Here is a 12,714-nt window from a genome sequence, read left to right on the forward strand (position 1 = left end):
CTGGCGAGAACAGATGCATGTTTTTGTCCTGTTAATCACAAGCTATGATTCTTGACCCAAACCACCAAGTGAGTGAGAGTGTGTGTGAGTCTGAAAGTGTGAATGCATCACTGGGACTATGTTCACCGAGGCATGTAAACCATGAGCAGAGACATGTAAGTCAGCAGAGGGCCCGAGCCGGGCTTTAATGAAAGCAGCGTGTCAGCGGAAGGTGTGATGAATTTGGGAGACATGGGAGGGGGAGAGCGAGAAAGCAGAGGGAAGAAAAAGCAAACGGGAAGATCGAGACAGTGAGAGAAGGGAGGAGCGGAGGGCTCTTAGCAGTCGGGTCCCCAGTGTGAGAGCGTGATTCCGGCAGCTCGCAACAGGAGACTCACAGAGGCTATAGCTTTGCTTTATTGGAGCCTGGAAATCAGTAAACAAGACTGATGTGTGTTGGGATATGCTGCTAAATCCACTACCTCACTCTCAATCATCTCCTTCTATCTGTCTTTTTCTGCCTATCGCTCTCTATTTCTGTCTATTGTCTCTTTTGACCTGTCAATCTCATTCATGGCAATGTGCTGCTGGATACCCAGCTTCCCTCATTCTCCAGATCTCTCTCTGTGTAACATTTGAACATAGTCACTGTTGTTTAATGTTCAAAACCACCAACTCAGTATTTCCAAATTACCAGATAAGACGTTATTACCACTTTAAAATGGCAGATTGTCACAAACCTCTTAGACAATGAAGCCTTATATCCAGTTAAAACTTGAGAGTTGCAGAATATGGAGGGAAAAAACATGTAATATTTGTGATTGCATCAATTCAAAAAAGCTTCAGGTTTGCTGTACCTGTTTGTAGGGCTGCACAATTTGTCCAAAAATGTTGTTATTATATATCAACACGACTACAGTATAATAATAATAATAATAATGACAACACTTGTTATTATTGTTGTTAAATAAAAAACATAGGAATATTTCACTGTAAAATGTATGCATTATGCATGCACGTTTATAGCCAAGCAAACTGAAGCACTAAATGTCATCTAAACATTAACTCTTTTAAATGAACCTTTGGGAAGATTCATTTTAGTGAATCTGTTCACCTTGATAGTTAATTTAAATGCACCAGTCTGTTGCTGATGTGTGTGCCCATCTTCCTTTTTTTATTGATATATAATATATATATATCATAATATTTTGTTCAATTCTGCTGTTTGATCACTATGTTTTTACTCAATTATATAGATGTGTTTTATTAGTTAAATTAGTAGCATTTCGTGATCTTAATTAAGATTCAATATGTTTTTGTGCCAGAAAAACACTGCTCTGAAAAAAAAAAAAAATTCATTAGCTTGTAGTGTAACATGACTAGTTTAACTACTTTAAATTATGAGCAACTCAAAGATTCACTCAACACTGTTTTTTATGTGTGTCTATATGATTAAGTGCATGTGTAAGTGGGTGTACGCAAGTGCTTTCCTAGAACTCCTTCCCTGTCAATTTCTTTTCAATTGCAACCTTTTCCGCCCCACTTTCTAATCTTAGAGGACAGAAATCAGACTCACAATCAAGCACTGCTGCCCATGAGAGCCCTCAAATCATCACGAAGAACCAAAAAAATATGAAAAAGTAAAAGTGAAAGGCTAAAAACGCCATTTACCCTCGTCAACCATCTGTAACACGCACATTAATGCAATACTGCCCAGACAACCTATAATTCAGAACTCAATTACCAGCAAAAAGTGCACAGTATGCAGAGGGACTTTGGACACCCAAGAGGACGGCTGCACAGAAATCATTTGTCATGATTAAATTACTGCTCTTTTGATTGGCTCTGATTTGTTTACAGCTCTGGCCAATCAGAGGATAGTAGGACAAATATCATAAAGACATGACATAAACAAAGAGAGAAAAAGTGAAAGAACATTAAAAATTAGGCCATGGTCTTTCATCTGTCCGTCAAAGACAGAGTAAATACATCTGAAAATAAATGGCCTCTGTGAGTTCATTAAAGGTCCATAAAAGATTTCAAAAAGTTTTATAAATCAAACACATAGCAAAGCTTTAAATGCAGTCTAAACCGTTCAAAAAGATACTTAGTTTTTCCTTCAAAGAACAACAGGGTGACCCCAAATCTTACAGACTAAAAATACACAGATTAATCTTACATTTAAAGAGATATAGTTCACCCAAAAAGGAAAATTTTGTCATTATTTGCTCACTCTCATGTTGCTCCAAACCATGTTTTTTTTTTCCCCCTTTCTACCTTGGAACACAAAAGCAGATGCCTAAAAAACATATGAATACTATTGTATGTGTTAATCGAAAAAATTTTCAATTCATATGTGCACATTGCTGCCTAAATAGAGATGTTTTTGGCATCAAAGCCACTATTGAGTTTGACTACATGAATTAACTCCAACTAAAAGTACTGGTGCACATTCCCTCGCTTAACATTTTAGAGTGTGACATCGGAGGGATGATTGGTCTCCTCTCTGAGAGCAATAAGAGTGTGTGCACCTGGCCACAACATCTCATTCACAGATGTATTTTCCCTGGAGGACCTTGTCTCTGAAGCTCTCAGAGGGCGGCAGTAATGAGAAGAATGGATTGTATTGATGATAGTGACCCGCGGTCCACGGAGGAATAAAATGAAACAGTGGCGACTGACAGGCTTCATTACACTTCCTGTAAGAACACATTAAGGCGCCTTCATCCCTGAGTCGCCTTTCCGCTCTATCTCTCTACCTATTCTTGCTCTGCCCGTAGAGAAAACAAAACACAAACGATATTATAGCAATTGATTCTCCTAGGCAGCAATGAGACTAAATGGAGAGGAAAAGGAGATTTGCATTTAAATCCAAAAGATTTATTCTAATAGAAATATCCTAATATTCTCTCACACACTTTTGCCAAGATACTGAAGTTGACATTTAAAATCTCAATATGACCTAAAACATTGCTCTTCAAATTCTTTCAAGATCATATTGCGATTCTATCTTTTAGCTCTCTGAGATATTGGCATAGTAATAGAGATTCGCATGGTAATGGATATGGCAATATTAATGTATTTGGTCTTGGCGGAACAAATCTGCTTCGCTGCTGCTGTAGAGCAAGTACCGAGACTTGCTACTGCCAATACATTCACAGACATGCTGCTGCTGCTGCACATGTAACATGCATGTAATAACCCTATTGCAGATCTAAACAGGTGGAGCTGGGGAAGGTGGAGGGTATCGCTACCAAATGAGTTAAGGACCTATCAGCCTGCCCCATCTAGAGTTTCATGCAAGAACTCGGTATTTATTCTAGATATATTTAAAGGGATAGTTCACTTTGAAATTAATTTTTGATATGTTTTAGCTTTCCTCAAGGGCATCCAAGATGTAGGTGTCTTTGTTTCCGCAGTAGTTTCCATTTTGATATTTTTAGGTCAAACCGTTCTTGTCTGTCAGTCATATAATGCAGGTCTATGGTCACCACCTCAAAGAGCATGCACAGAGAAGTCCAAATTAAACATGATTTAATGACTCATAAATTTAAGTACACATTGATGGCCTAAGACACGAAACGAGCGGTTTGTGTGAGAAAACGAACAGTATTTATAGCGTTTTTACCTCTTGTAACCACAGCCACATCCAAGTGATCTGAGGGCGCGGGCGCTTCGGTCTGTGCGTTACAAGAGGTAAAAACGATATAAATACTGTTCGTTTTCTCACACACACCGCTCGTTTCGTGTCTTAGGCCATCAATGTGTACTTACATTTACGAGTCATTAAATCAAGTTTAATTTGGACTTCTCTGTGCATGCTCTTTGAGGTGGTGACCATAGACCTGCATTATATGACTGACAGACAACAACGGTTTGACCTAAAAATATCAAAATTGAAACTACTGCGGAATAGGGGTGGAACGGTACACAGAAGTCACGGTTCGGTTCATACCTCGGTTCAGACATCACGGTTCGGTACGATTTCGGTACAATGGAGGGAAAAGCAAAACAAAAATGCAGAAGGCATTGTATTTTTTAAATAAGTTTTATTAATAAAGGCATAGAACCAGTTTATTTGTAGTGCACTGACAATAGTTTTATATAATTAGTTTATTAATTAAATTAATAAAAAGACAAAAAGACCTTGCGATATGTTTGGTAATTGTACCTGAATTAATTTAAAATTAATTTGCTATATTTCAGATCAATATATTTGTTTTCCTTAATTTTAATTAACATTATTAATTAACAATGTAACATTATTCTCATCTGAATTATAAATAATTGATTTCTGTATAAAATAATACTACCATTAATAACGCATTCGATTTTCTTTTTTAATCAATGTAGAATGTTTAAGATTAGTGCTCCGAGGACGAGAAATGAAAACCAATGCGATGAATGTCCAAAAGATGGGACCCACAGACTGTTTTGAAATGGAGTTGGATAAATATGTTTTGCTTTTAAAACAGTGTGTGTGTGTGTGTGTGTGTGTGTGTGAGTGTGTGTGTGTGAGAGAGAGAGAGAGAGAGAGAGAGAGAGAGAGAGAGAGAGAGAGAGAGAGAGAGAGAGAGAGAGAGAGAGAGAGAGAGAGAGAGAGAGAGAGAGAGAGAGAGAGAGAGAGAGAGAGAGAGAGAGAGAGAGAGAGAGAGAGAGAGAGAGAGAGAGAGAGAGAGAGATTTTGGTTGGGTGACAGTTGTAGGTTACAGTTTGACAAGAGTTTACAGTGTGACAAAAGCACAATGTTGTGTTTTATTGCGAGTGTACATAAATATAAGTAAACACTTTGCAAGTTTAATGATCTGTATGAACAAAATGACGGAGTATGTTTATTATGTTTCCACTGTTCGATCGCGGCCGCGCCTCTCTCTCACACACACACACAAACACACACACTCCAGCATTGCAATCTTGACATCGCAGCCTGTTCATTATGTGGTCACACCAAACGCGAATAGAGCGTTAAATTCGCGTCTATCGCGTCTAGTTCGACGCTAGTCCAAAGCGAATAGGACGCGCGTATAAGCCAACGTTTGAAGTGAACGCGCGTTCAGAGCTAAACCGATGGTACAGATTATGTGTCCCTAAAGAACCCGCGTATCTAACAGTAGTTCCGCTTTACATTAATTAATTTCCACGCGAGTTTTATTTATTTTTATACCGTGTATTCTCCGTGTAAATTCGTGCACCGAACCGTGACGCCCGTACCGTTTCAGTTCGGTACGAATACATGTACCGTTCCACCCCTACTGCGGAAACAAAGACACCTATCTTGGATGCCCTTGAGGTAAGCTAAAACATACCAAAAATTAATTTCAAAGTGAACTATCCCTTTAATTCCATCATCATGGAATTTAGGATATTCTACACTGGCTGTAATCTAAGTAGCACTTATTACGCAAAGAAGTACTCTTCCAAAAAATTCCCTTTAACGCAATGACTTTACCAGTCAGTGATTGGCTCTTTTATTCGGAAGGCGGGATTTATTCCGCCATATTGCGCGTTGAACTTTTCCCCATTCATAGTAACATGAGTGCGTCGTCTTTTTATATTTAAAGTCTTTGATTAGGTCTCCTGAGCTATAAAAGAGCAACCTCTGAGCAATACAATTTTCCTGTGGATACACTCTTCAAATTGCTCCTTTTCATCAGGTCTTTTGCATCCTGGGTGTAATTCACTGAACACTGTATTAAGTGCTACCTACAATCAGAGAGGAGAGACTGATATCGGTGCGTCTCCACGGGGCTTAATGACGGAAGGATCATGCCGCGGCCCAATTTCCTCCCCTGATTAGACAATCAGATCCTGATGGCATCAACACGCGCAGATGGTGCTTCTTCAGCCGTTTATTTATTAATGAGTGCTTGTGTATTTTTATCAGATGGGGCCTGATGCTAGTGCCCCCAATAGAGAAAAATTACTAGACTTTGATGTTTTCGGATAGATTTTGTTTGATGCTGTTGACGACCTCGTTTCCTCAGAACAGTGCGTCTCAACTGGTTTTCCTTCAGGACCCAGATTTTACTTTGGACATCAAGTGGCGACTCAATACCACTGTACTGACACTTCCTAAACAGGAACCACATTATAAAGCACTGTACCCATTCTGGCAAAGGTGGTTTCACTAGAGTAATCCTAAGCTTCTAGCTCTTTGAAAGGAGCACACTACCCCCCAAACTTGTCATTTAGAAGGATGTCTTTTATAAGCATCTTTCCAAGCGTCTGTAAGCCGGAGTGCTTTGGTGTCAGATGTAGTGTGTAGGGAGCAAATGGGGTTAAATAAGCTGACTGGGAGAGACGCAGTTGTGTAGCTGACTCTATTGTCTTTAAGGGTGCTGTGAGACAGAGGTTGTTGAGCGCTGCAGGAGATGGCTGAGTGAGAGTGACAGCGAACTTGATTGCCATTTGTCTCACTGTGAACTACTGCCGAGCTTCAGAGAGAGATGGACTGGGAGAGAAAGAGATCGACTTCGAGACAGACTGGAGGCCAAAGTGCCTTCTCCACAGGGTTTGAAATGAGCTTTTTCACTCACCAGCCAATTTGGCTGCTACATTTTTAAGTTAGCTGCCATTCAGAACTTCTACTCGCCAAAACAAAAATATCAGAAATAAACCAGATTATCAAAGTCACAGCATAGATTTAAATATATTTGTTATTAAATCTGATTCGGAATCATTGTATTGCTTTCAGCTTTAAGACAGTCAATCACTGTTTGCAGATACCAAATTTGAAATAAATACAAAATTCTCGGTGACTTCTCTTATAATTGCGATGAGTTCACCTGCACGTACAACCAAAGCGTTGTATTTAAATGTTGTATTTTAATTTTAATGTAAACTGTATGTGGTTTTGAACAGCTGGAGTCTCAGTTGGACAGATGCCGAGTGGTGCCGCCAGTGTGCGTATGGTCATAGAAAGTGAAAGTGATGTGACGTGTAGCCAAGTATGGTGTATGGTATATTTCACCCATCCAAGTGCACACACAGAGCAGTGAGTATTGAACACACACCCGGAGCAGTGGGCAGCCACTTTTGCTGCGGCAGCCGGGGAGTGATTTGGGGTTAGGTGCCGAGTCTTCTTAGCCTGGGAAAACCCAGACAACTTCCGGCAAATTTAGATTTGCTCTGAAAGTTAGTCTAGCAAAGAGCTCATTCAAGCCCATTTCCAATCCGTCGAAATCGAGGCACCAATCAGAAACGTTGGGGCGGGCTTTACACGATGAAGACAGCGCTGGGATTTTGAAGCAGATTTTGTAGCCTACATTACAAAGATGGATGCCGCCGTCGAACATCACTCGTTCGAATCAGCTATCGCGTCTGTTTTACGCGATTTGAACGTTTCCTTTTTGTTAAAAACCGAGCAAAGAACAACACTCGGAGATGTTTCTCCGCCGCTCTGCATACGTCATCTCCTTCATCACTCTGATTGGGTTTAGGTCTATCCGCGACGTCCGTTGGTGACGCCCCTCTGGAAATGATTTGTCTATGACGCTTTGCCAGACCATAACTCAGTTACAACTGAGAATGGTCTGGTTTTAACCAGGCTAGAGTCTTCTGCCAGTTCAGGAGAATTGCAATATAGTGCATCAATCTATATAGAGTGTAACAGTGCCTGCCCACTTTTTCCTGTGGCATTGGTTCTAAAAATATTTTTACCAATAAATTTTCAAAAAAGTCTTTGTTAAAGAGTTATACACCATAACCAAAACCGAACAGCTATGATGTAAATCACACCATCACAAATTTTGATTTGAAGCAAAAAAGTACTAAACGGCTTTAAAGAGGGAAAGAACTACAAGCATTGCAAATTACATAATAGTTTTACAAAAGGCATAACTTTAAAACTATTGATTTAAAGATGTTGATTATGTATTTTGCAAGAATATATATGTGGGATTTTTTCTTCTGGAACTCTAATGATGCACTCTATAATGCATTTTAATGGTGTTTTATGTCAGTTTGGAGCATCATAGACATGCTTCACATGAATTACCATTACCAACTATTCCTTTAAAAAGTCTTCAATAGAAGAGAAAGAGAGAAATAAAACAGGAAAGAGTGATGCATGTAGGTGTATCCCATACCTGTGGGAACGGCCGCGTCCATGGAGGGTTTCTCCCAGGTGTTGACTTGCTCCCAGGCGAAGCCATTAGTCCCCAACGCCACGCTGTAGCCACAATTACTGTAGTGCTCTTCAAACGAACAGCTGCCTACAGAACACACAGGAGAGAAAAGAGGGGAAGATGGCATATGTCAACATGATTAAGCCACGGAGTGCCATCATTACTTCATCTTAGCTAAAAACACGATTTTCCACCGCATTAAGCTTTATGCTAGCCGGGAGCTAAGGATTAGAAACCCTGGATGAAATAGCACTAATTAAATGTACTCATTTTAACACGTCTTCCTGTATCGTATTTTAGAGAGAGGGATTATTTAAGCGGTAAGGTGCAAAAGGGTGTGCTATATTGTGAATATAAATGGACAATACTATATGATGTGCACCAGAGTGACAATGCAGCACAGCCTTGATTTACAGCTTTTATTAAATGGTTACCACATAATGAAAAATATTACGATCACAGATTTGTATTAAAATATTGCTTTATCAAGCAAATTTATATATTCTCGGATTATTTATTTATTTGTTTGTTTATGGTTGTATATGCTGTATTCAACTTAATTTTGCTATTTCCTGAATCTTTGAAGGGTGGACTGAACGTGTCATCCAGACTTATTTGAATGGACGTTGTTTTTTGTACGACACAACGCGGAAATCTCTTTAGCTTGTGTGCACGTTAAGTGCTCAGATTCAACATGATGAAACTTCTGCCTGCAGGATACTTACATTTACATTTCTGCATATTTCAAGGACCAAATATTCACTGCCGTCTTAATTTGCCCCTGCGTATTAAGCTTCACAAGAGGATTAAAATGCTACAAAAATAATTAATTTGCCACGAGCGCCGAAAGGCGATGAATCCTACAATACTCGCAAGATTCGCAAACCACATCAAAAGTATTCTCAAAGAAATCGCACAACCGTAAAAACAACAATTGTAAAATATTCAGAATTTTCCAGGGGGAGCGATCGGAGGGCCTAGTAGGAAAGAATTAACCAGTCAAAGACGTGATTTTGTGGAAGACTTGCCCACCGGGGTTCAGTTCAGACAGCAGCAGAAGAAGAAATAAGGTCTCATGTAGTTTATGTAACCCTCGGTTCCTAATTGACTTTGAAGTGTGCACACATTCATACTGCCACCCTGCTTGTCCTCAGCCTATACGCTGGGGAAAGAAGACGTTTTCATACTCAATAAAACAAAGTGTCAAACAATTAGCATAGCATCACAGTGCATGTTTTTGTACTGAATTTTGGATTTGTAGAGGGATGTTTAGGTTTTCGTACACATTAGTATACAACATTCAATAACACTGTATCATTTATAGCATCTAAAGTAAAAAAAAAGAAAAAGAAGAAGCCTTTTACATTTGAACAACTTTAGTACCAAGACTTTTTAAATCTCTGATTTGTCACTCTTCTTTACTCTGAGTTTACTCCCACAGGTGACTGTGGTAAAAACTCAAACACAAACCCATTGCAGGACTCATCAATAAATACACAGAGAAACTTTCACAGTAAAGACCTTTATAAATGACTATTTTGTTAATAAATTCAATTCAATTGAGTCTAATAAAAGTTAAGTAATTTGCATTCTTTAGATGGCTCAAGAAAGCTCAATCACTATGAAATATAAGTGAAACAATATATTTCAGTCATTCATTCTGTGGAAATCACACAGAACATACAGTCTTAGACAAAGGGTTCAATGGGGTTCCATATAGAACCCTTAAGTTCTTGACTCAATTTTAAAGAACACTTTATTAAGGAGAAATGCCTTTAATGAATGCATAATACTTTCATGTTTAAACGGTTGTTTAACATTTCGATAAATGATGTTTACGGACTGCTTAATTCATCAAATTTGATTAAAATTTAAAAAATTAAAGAAAATTAGTTAAATAAAACCAAATCCATAAAATGATCCCATGATGGGAACCCCTAAAAGGTTCTATGAAGCGCCTGACAAAATCCTGTTATGTTCTGTACAGAGACTTTTATTTTAAGAGTGAAGTGAAACTAATGTCAAGTTTTTAAAAAAAGTGATTAAAAGTAATACATGAAACTTTTTTTTGTCTTTATTAAAAATACAATAAAATCAACCAGTAGATTCCATGAACTTTAAGCCTCTAAAGTCAAACAAATGTAAAAGGCTTGTTTGTATAGTATATGCTGTCAACAGGGAGCCTGTTTACATGAAATAAACTGATTTATCGGTTTACATGCAAATCAATAGCCTGGCAATGCAAGTAAACCGTGTTTACAAGACTGTATTAAAAAAAACTGGTTATTCCCCGATGGTGATGTCAAAACGTAGGCATCCATGTATTTCACATTTATCATGTGAGGTGTGATGTTAAATAAACCCAGAGTATTTCAAAATGTCAGCAGGAAACTTGCACTGACTCATTCTCCTCTCATTTTTGAAGTTTGTACAACTGTACCATTTTTCCTTTGGCTGCACGAGATGAGAACACATTTTTTTATGTTTCTTGGGTCAAGAAAAAGTCTGAGTTTGCGATATTTCTCTACTGAGAATCATTCACTGTGGCTGGGTGCGCTCAAACCTGCCAAATACAGACGCTTAGTTTCTTGTCACACAGCGCACTTCAATAAGATGCCAGAAGGCAGGTTAAGTTGTTAACATCAGGGTAACTCCCAAAATCAGGGTAATGGGCAAAACAATCTAGCTCTTTTGATCGGTTCATTCTTAAGCCGTTTATGAACTTACGCCGACATAGAAAAACGGTTTACAGCGTTTACATGACAACACGCGCTGTCGCTTAAGCATAATCGGTTTAAGAACGTGCATATAAATGTACTCACCGTCTATGAAAATGTACAAAAATAAGCTAGTACATATATGCTAATGAAATCACATTGCACACACACTCACACAAATGTATCTCTCCTCTAATTAATGTTGCCTACCAATTTGATCCATTATTGATAAGTTGCCCCACGGCAGATAAGCAAGAGTTTCCAAACTCATCAGTGGCAGACATGGCATCGGTACGAGCTGGACTCGTCCCTCACATCTGCTGCTCCACACCTCGCTGGCATATGCCCTACCGCTGGCACGTTGTCAATTCCATGTTTATCGAACAGAGCGCTCGTGCTGCCCTATCAGGAGCTTTGAGATGATTTCACAGCTCAGGAAATGAAGAAGTGAGATTTGGGGCAGATGTGGAAGAGGTGGATGGGTAACATCTGCTAGATTAACAGAAGGATTTGTTTACGGTCTGAAAAATAACTGGCGTGTATAGAAACAGAGGTGGCAGGGTCTTTACAGTTCTCTTAATAAGTTTGGCCTGTTTCTGTAAAAAACAAAACAAAACAAAAAACAATATGATGTGTCTTTTTTAATTTAACTCTTTCCCTGTCAGTGATTTTGAAAAAAAACAATATCTGAACATGCAATAAATAAATAAATAACAGAGCCTCTGCTTTTAAAAAAACACAGTTTTATTATAGCTTCAGGCATTCTTTTTTATCAACATTTGAATGTGGGCAAGTTTAATAAAAAGCAAAATTTTGAACAACAAGCTCAGAAAATTGTGTTTTTGTTAAAGACTACGCCTGCATCAGATTCAAAACGATGATCAAGACATAGATGGAGTAGATCGAGTCCATCAATTCCCCTAATGCTTGCACAGTTCTACAGCTTGTCCTGGGTCGACATTTCATTCAGTAACATTAGACAGTTTTGATTTATATTCTGTTTAATGTGTGATGACTAGGGCTGCAACAAACGATTATTTTGATAATCGATTAATCTAACGATTATTAGAACGATTAATCGACTAATCGTCGATTATTTCGCAGACTAATCAGTAAGTTTGGAACGATTATTCAGCTTTTCCAATTAGTTAAAACATTGAGTTATACATATTCTAACTATAATATAAAAAAAGAAAATCACTTCAGCTTTTGAAATAGTTGTTTTAATGAACTTTGAGCCAACTAAACAGGTCATTCTCTTTAAGTTTTCAGATTTCGGTCCAACTCAAATCACACACAAATGCTCTCTAAGCATTGTTTAATAGGCCCACTGCTTTTCTTAGAACTGAAACAGAAAAAGGGACATTTACTTCAGGACACAAAGAATGGTAAAATATTAATCTGCAAACAATTATTATAATTATAAAATTACAATCTTTTTTACATGACAATTGAGCTGACAGAGACGTTCTCATTCCCTTTTAATTTATAGTATGATAAAGTGACTGCCGTGATATTCTTCCTATATCATAGGAAGGATATAACATCTCGTTTTGTAAGTCTTCATGATTATTGAACAAAATACAGGCAAGTGATAAGACTATAATAATACCTAATATACTAATAGTGTTACAATAATAAAAACAGCCCTGACTCCTAAGCTCGATCAAGCTTTATTCTATACAAAATAAGTCATCACATTACTGTAATTATATTACTATTGATAATATTATTACTATTATTAGTAGTATTGCATTCTCTAATAAAGAGAGATTTGCCGCTGGTGGTTAGTTAGCTCCAGCTGGAGAACACTCACTTCTCACCGGCTCCTCTTTTGCCGGGATGTTTCCTCTTGCACCCCAACATTGCACACGACAGCATTCTTGATTTGA

General features: G+C 38.2%; 1 protein-coding gene across 19 annotated transcripts in view; it reads right to left on the reverse strand.

Annotated features, from left to right (window-relative positions):
- ptprt (protein tyrosine phosphatase receptor type T) overlaps window positions 1-12,714 on the reverse strand; it is a 274,244-nt gene that overhangs the window by 218,579 nt on the left and 42,951 nt on the right. For 18 of the 19 annotated variants that reach the window (XM_056270640.1, XM_056270639.1, XM_056270636.1 and 15 more), the window contains exon 2: window positions 8,067-8,188. In XM_056270640.1, coding sequence (XP_056126615.1) covers window positions 8,067-8,188 — 122 coding nt within the window. Of the gene's footprint in view, window positions 1-8,066; window positions 8,193-12,714 lie in introns of all 19 variants that reach the window. The other variant, XM_056270629.1, reaches the window with a different exon arrangement.

Source organism: Rhinichthys klamathensis, unplaced genomic scaffold (genome assembly GCF_029890125.1).
Source record: "Rhinichthys klamathensis goyatoka isolate OS25496 unplaced genomic scaffold, OSU_Roscu_1.1 h1tg000303l_1, whole genome shotgun sequence".
Classification (NCBI taxonomy): domain Eukaryota; kingdom Metazoa; phylum Chordata; class Actinopteri; order Cypriniformes; family Leuciscidae; genus Rhinichthys; species Rhinichthys klamathensis.